At 43.5% G+C, this 6,784-nt stretch overlaps 1 protein-coding gene across 3 annotated transcripts; it reads right to left on the bottom strand.

Moving 5' to 3' along the window:
* Positions 1-4,429: 4,429 nt before the first annotated feature.
* Positions 4,430-6,513, bottom strand: LOC147881544 (14-3-3-like protein). Of its 3 annotated transcripts, XR_015540462.1 has the most exons (5): positions 5,979-6,513; positions 5,772-5,894; positions 5,566-5,682; positions 5,013-5,424; positions 4,430-4,770 (listed from the first exon to the last, which is right to left on the bottom strand). XR_015540462.1 is itself a non-coding variant. In XM_087369883.1 (4 exons), the coding sequence occupies exons 1-4, from the start codon at positions 6,456-6,458 to the stop codon at positions 5,404-5,406; spliced, it is 741 nt and encodes a 246-aa protein (XP_087226009.1). In that variant the 5' UTR covers positions 6,459-6,513; the 3' UTR covers positions 4,838-5,403. The 3 variants fall into 3 exon arrangements, 2 of the variants coding, with proteins under 2 accessions (XP_087226009.1, XP_087226010.1); XM_087369883.1 differs by lacking the exon at positions 4,430-4,770 and having other exon boundaries at positions 4,838-5,424; XM_087369884.1 differs by lacking the exon at positions 4,430-4,770 and having other exon boundaries at positions 4,838-5,316.
* Positions 6,514-6,784: the final 271 nt, after the last annotated feature.

The following is a 6,784-nucleotide window of genomic DNA, read 5'->3' as shown; positions in this document are numbered from 1 at the left end:
ATAGGGAGATCTAGGGCAAGATCCATCATCATCTTGGTCTAACTCTCGCATGACTGAGCACCCTTTTTATTAAAAAACTATTAGATTAAAAAATTAACCTACTCTATTAAAAATCTAGCCTAGTAAGAATCTAGGCTACTAAGGTTAGTGAACTAAATTTTTACATAAAAGATGGGCTATATGTACGGGTATATCGACTCTCTAAAATCATAATAAACACTACAAATGGAGTCTCTTTCTCCACAATCTGCAAGCCCTTGGACTTGCCACCACCATCTAGCAACTATTTAACATATAATGGTGCCAATGCAATATCTCCACCTCATTTTCATCTTGATCAAGTTTCAATCTTGCGAAGCCTAGGCAATTGACCACATGTGCCGTATCTCCCTTCCACACAAGCAAGGGAATAGTACAAGGCATCCTTCTATCGTATATACACAATAAAGAGTGAATGAAGTCACATGGACTAGTAGGTACCACTGTCTTATAAAGGGGGGAAAAGACATCATAAAACAATTTAAAGTCTACATGTTATCAATAGAAACATGTGTCATGCTCTAATAGTATCTCACAAACCACAATTGCATCTTTCAAAAGATACCTGACAATCTCAAAGTGGGGATGTGCCTTCATAAACTAGCTACGTAACTCAATTTAGTTAATCCTCAAGAGCATGCCGCATGCTTAATGAAAACCCCATGAAAATACCTTCTGATACTCTCTTCCTCAATTAGTCTTTGAAATTTGATGATGCCCTACAATTCTCCTCTCAAAATCTCTCAATCCAAGGCCTGGTACAATCATGAAGGAAAATGATCACTCCAAGGGTCACAACCACTGCATTCCCGCAAGCCATCATCGCATCCAAACTCTACCTCCTCATCATGACCACTCTTAGTGCGCATGTTGCTATGTGAAGGATGCAAATCATACACTTGACAAGCTTGACATGATAGACCTACTGATAGTAGCTACAATAGCCAACAAGATATCAAGTAGTTGTAGTGTTCCTCTTTTTAGTAGATGCATATGAGAGAGAACACTATTAAGCAACTCACTACATGTTATCCTCTTGCTATGAGCACCAAGACCAACAAGCAATCTATGCTTTGCAAAGTCATGATGATCAAACATGCCTGACTTCTAAGTCACTCCTCAATCCATCCCTTTCAATGGTACTAGAAGCCTCCAAACTAGTACGAGGAGAGCAAAGGGGAGTGGAGGAATCATGGGGAGTATCTAAAGTAGGCATGGGAGAAGGAAGACAAGGAGGATAGAGAGGGGGAGGGGCTAAGTCATGGGAATTACCTATAAAGAAGGCAAAATTCTACTCTTAAAAGAGGCCAAGTGTGGCTGCTAGTAACAGTTCAAAGTTGGATGCCAACCCTTTGATGAACCTAAGGCCGGTTCCATTCATGTTTTGTATGGGAACATGTTTTTTGGTTCCCTGAAAAGATAGTTCACATACAGGGAATGGTTTCAAGCATGGCCAATGTTCAGTACAGCCTCGTCGCTGCTGAAGAGGCAAGGGTCGAGAATCCATGCTTGGATGGAAAGTATCCCTGGAACCCAAAGAAGGATGGTACAAGTGTGGCTGCCATAGTGTTTGCTATGTTGTGATGCCAATTCTCTTCTGGGAGAAACAGGTTACTGTATGAGGATGTATGCTACCCATAGGGTGAGAGACTATTAGTAGTGGCAATCCTAAACAGTGGAAAAGCTTCTGTATGCTTTGCATGTATAGGTGGCTGACTGGGCACTAGTGATAGCTATTTGTGGCCAAGTGTGGTTACTAGTAACAGTTCCAAGCTGTGGAATGGAGACCTATTGCTAGGATTGGTGAGTGGTGAATAGTAGAGGCTATGCAAGGTTTGTGGATGCCTATTGGAGATGTGGAATGCCCCAAATGCAAGAAAGAATGTATCCTTTATGTAGTCTGGAATTTAGGGCCTCTCACGTCATAAAAGAAATACCAAAAGGGGGGCCAAGGTTTGGGGACAATATGTGTCTTCATCTTGGTGTAGGGGCACTCTAGCTCCCAATCTGCCAATTGTGTATTTGTTGTATTGTTGAAGTAAGAGTGTTCACTGGTTGTTAGTTCTACTACTCTTTAATTTATTGAAGGCTAGTTTCACCAATTGGTGACTAGTGGATGCTTCAAAAATGGGCCCACCTATAGGTTTGGACACCACCTCTTCCTCATCACTTGAGCTGTGTAGGCATCTCTATACTCATGGTGACCTTGCCCAATGGGTTGCCACCATACATTGGTTGGCTTCTTGGATCTAGAGGATTTCCCACGTAGGCTGAAGGATGGAGGGGAGCCATGGAGAGGCTACTTGATGTAGAAGACCCATCATGATACTCACGAGAAACTCAAGGAAGAAAAGATTTGATGGGCACGAAGCTTGCATTACTCGCTCATTACCTATGATTGTACTAACAACTAGGTGCATAAGCATGGGCTGAGAAGAGAGAGATCCTACGGACCAATGTTTTCTGGCAAAATTTCAAATTTTGTTTAAAATTGACACCACAAAAGACGTTGGGCAAAGTTTTGGCTCCGAAATAAAAAGATTTTGCCACAATTTTGATAATAATAAAATTTTAAAGCCGCTTTTTTACAACGCATAAGTATATGAACAATAGTGTAAAATATCATGATACTTCCTTTAAACTATATTTGGATAGTCACCAAACGAAGAGAGGGGGAGGGAAGAAAGGGGGAGGGGGGGACGGGAGAGGGGAGGGGTGGGTCGCTGAAAGAAAAAACTGTGGCAAACATGTATAAGATACACCTGTAACTGTTCCACTAAGCTTTTAAACCAGCTGTTGGCCTTGGCAATCATCAAATGAGACATTGAATCCAACTGCAGGAGTCCATTCCTATTCTAACCTTTCTTCCCCCCTTCCTGTAGTTGATCCATCCTTGGATCAAGATGTGCCGAGAAGACCAATGGTCAGCATTGACTGTACAAGAGAGTGGCGATCGAAAAGCCTCTTAGAGATGCGAAAAAGAGGGAATTAGGGCTCCCAAAAAAGTGTCACGCATGTCCTCGAATGTGCATATGTGGTGGGCATGGACACTACGAACTCAAAGGTACATGAGGATGACATGTTTGAAGGTAAGCCTTTCATCCATGTTGAGTACTATTTCATCGCAGATTTGGAGATTTCATTCTTCGAGCATGGGATGGCAGCGGCAGGTTGTAAGTAAATATTCCAAGATTTGATGAACGCGAGGTGTGAAAATTTGAAATTCGCAAGAGTTTGGAGGAAGGGGATGACCATAACATTTGGTTTCTCAGTGCAGAGACTGGATATGACTGTACAGGGCTGATGGCCAAGAAGTCATCCTACCTAAGCACAGGATATGGATAGGATAAGGTGACTAAGGGGCTGCAGGAGGAGGATTGATGGCTGCTGCCTTACGTGCTGCACTTGGTGATGTTGGAAGAATGAGGCTTTGGCCTCCTCAAATCCACAGCCTTGCATGTGTCTCTATTCAGACGGCACATGGCTCTGACGCCTGCAGAGGCAGAGAAGCGTGCAAGTGGGTATGCAGGTATGTGTGGGGTGATATGAAAGGACAGGTTTGAAGTTTTAAATATTGAAACCCCTTTGAGACACACCAAACAAACCAACACCATACAGTAGCCCAACTTGGAATTCAAAAAGCTGTGTGCTACAAACCTTACTCACCCCAATGAAACCTTTCCAATAAATTATGCTCACTGAACTGAGAGTCTGTCCACATAATGAGCCCACCTGCAGAAGATTGGTGCACTCGACGTTCACTCTAGAACAATGGTAGAAGATGCGCCAGGCCACTCAATGAGTATTCCACCAATACCATTTCCAGAGCAGTGTGTTAGAATCCCACAACCTTGTGGCCCATCCTGAATCTTCCTCTCCTTGTCCATTCTATTTTTCTTTTAGTCAAACTGAAGAGGACTCTCTGAAAACAATCTTGAATCCCATACAAACCACAATGAGCCATAAGATATAGTTCCAAACCAATCATCTATAATTGAGAAATTGAGTTAGCAAAGCACGCATGTGGGTCTCCCATGTTGAAACAGGTGCGGATAAAAGTGTGTTATGCTCAGGAGGAATACTTCTATGAAGCATACAGCATCATAATTGGTATATATTTTGCATGACTGCCAATGCGCGAAGGCACTCCAGGAGCCAAAGTCTATAATTAAAACTCTTCAGATCAGCAATCCAATTAACCATACTCCTCACTCATGCCTCAGACTTTTAGGCATGTTGAGTGCCTCCATATTTTCAGACACCATGATGGACTCAAAATTACCTTCACAGACCATACACAAATTATCCAACCCAGAGAGCTCTTCTCCAAGCAAATATATCCAAAGATGTTGAAAGCAATCATAGGAAATGTTGTAACTTGATACAAGAGTCACTAAACAGTAAAATTCATTAATTTTGAAATAAACGATTACTCAGAGATCTGCTCAAAATCATTCAAGGCCTGAGCCTTAGCTACCAAAGAGCAGCCCTGTCTGAGGCTTACAAAGTCACTATTGCTGTGCTAAGCATTAAAAGTCTGACCGTATTCTAACGAACCAAAGTTGTAAGTACAACTCCCCAGACGAGCAATCAGCTTGTATGTGCCCTACATAGATTCAGTTCTTTGGCATGTTTTGTCCATCCAAAATCCCAAAGACACCAAGCATCCCAATTGGAACCAACAATACTTGACAGACCAGATAACCATTTATTCAACCAAAAGACCTCATCCTGATGCAAATACATATGTCAGTTGCAATCATAGAAAAGGTGCTCCTAAAATTTAAACAAGGGTTGCAAAAAAAGAAAAATCCTTATAAGTTACGCTGTAAAACAACAGGATAATCAATAATTTAAAAAGTTACAATGACCACATAAACAGATAGGGCAGCTACTCAGAATGTAACAATGCGTGAGCCCTAGATACCACCTGAGACTTAAAATCACAATCGTTGTACGCACAGATTTTGTACCTTCAACTAGAAAGCATATTATATGCTGTGCCAACAGACCTCCATCCTACCCAAAGGTAGGTAGGCTGACACTCGAAGTAAACTACTTGCCAGCAAGCAATAGTCGAACAAGTCCAGCAACCGATATGCTTGCGAAAATAGTATGAAAGACGTAAAGAAACCTTCACAAGCTCCACTGCCGAGATCAAAATCTCTGAAAACCTAGTTCTATGATTCGATCTTTGCAAAGTTCCCTTGATCCGAGAAGAAACTGAATTCAGCTGGCCCTAAAGGTGTGGTCCGCAGCCAATATCTACGTATCTTTCTGCAAAAGACACATTGCCTCAGAAAATCAAATCCCTATCCAGCTCCGATGCTGGCACCTACAGCGATGATAGATCTGAATGCAGAGCTATGGTTCGTCCAACTGCTCCTGGAAGAACAAAGAGAACAAGAGAACGCTCACAGGTCAACATGGCTCCTAGTGTGCAAGGGTGCCCAGTCTTTCTCTCTGGAAAAGGCAAGGGATTCGAGGATACAATAAGTAGAGGATGCAGTGAGAGTAAATGCGCACCTGCATGTCGGAAGTCCATAATGTGAGGTTGTCCCGGAGAAGCTGCATGATTAACGTGCTATCTTTATAGGATTCCTCCCCTAAAGTGTCCAGCTCGGATATAGCTTCGTCGAAGGCCTAGCTCAGACGGCCGCTCTTGTTAGCCCACATGATAAACCCCGGGGAGCTACAGATTGGATTGTCAGAGAAACCCATCTTATCCTTACCTGCTTTGCAAGAGTGCAAGCCCGATCTGGAGAGTTGAGGATTTCATAGTAGAATACGGAGAAGTTCAAGGCAAGCCCTAAACGGATAGGGTGGGTGGGGGCGAGGTCCGCAAGCGCAATGTCCTACACAGCGTATGAAACGGATGAATGGAGTTCGATCGTAGAAAAAACGCAGCTATTCCTAATCCTATCGAGGAAACTTGGCACCTGCGCAGATTTGTATGCCAGCATTGTGTTCTCCGCAGCTTCTTTCCTATCCGCTCCCGTCTTGAACTCTGCCAGATAGCGATGATAGTCTCCCTTCATCTTCAGATAAAACACTTTGGATTCTGCAGTGGCGGCCGTGGGAACAAGGTGACCGTCGAGCAGCTGAAGGATGTCCTCGCAAATCTTAGTCAGTTCCGCCTCCACCTTGGCTCGATACTCCTTGATAGTTGCGACATGCTCCTCGTTGCCCTTGCTCTCCTCTTTCTGTTCAATGGAGGAGATGATTCTCCAAGAAGCTCGCCGAGCCCCGATGACATTCTTGTAGGCGACGGAAAGGAGGTTGCGCTCTTCAACGGACAGATCTTCACCGCCGGCGCTCTTGGCGACCTTTTCCATGAATTCCACCATCTCCTCGTAGCGCTCTGCCTGCTCGGCGAGCTTGGCCATGTACGCGAACTCATCGCGAGAGGAATCGGCCATCGCTGAAGACGATGAGGGGAGGACACTGGACAGGGGAGAAGAAAAAGGAGCTCACAAACGGCAAAACCCATATATCATCCAGGGTTTGACCATCCTCTTAAGATTAATTAAGCCTAACATTGATCTTACGAGTAGCTCTTAAGCTTAATTAAGCCTAGCTTGACCCGTCGCAGGGGTTAGAAACCTGCTCCGCTACGTCTCAAGGTAAAATGTCTTTAATTCAAGAAATTAAATTTCAAATCAAATGACCAACTTTCAAAAAAGCCACAATGAGGCAAAAAACAATCACAATTGGGAAAGTCCAAAAGAGAGAGAGAGAGAGAGAG

This window comes from Dipteris shenzhenensis, chromosome 31 (assembly GCF_047967505.1).
Source record: "Dipteris shenzhenensis isolate YYH24624 ecotype China chromosome 31, Dip_SZ_1.0, whole genome shotgun sequence".
Classification (NCBI taxonomy): Eukaryota; Viridiplantae; Streptophyta; class Polypodiopsida; order Gleicheniales; family Dipteridaceae; genus Dipteris; species Dipteris shenzhenensis.
This window is presented reverse-complemented; position numbering and strand designations above follow the sequence as displayed.

What these genes read in the sequence shown, in the direction of transcription:
- LOC147881544 (XM_087369883.1), bottom strand. Translation starts at nt 6,458, where the DNA reads ATGGCCGATTCCTCTCGCGATGAGTTCGCGTACATGGCCAAGCTCGCC. An exon ending in CTTGCACTCTTGCAAAGCAG is followed by an intron (nt 5,683 to 5,771) that starts GTAAGGATAAGA and finishes CGTCTGAGCTAG; the next exon opens with GCCTTCGACGAAGCTATATC. An exon ending in TATGGACTTCCGACATGCAG is followed by an intron (nt 5,425 to 5,565) that starts GTGCGCATTTAC and finishes TTGTTCTTCCAG; the next exon opens with GAGCAGTTGGACGAACCATA.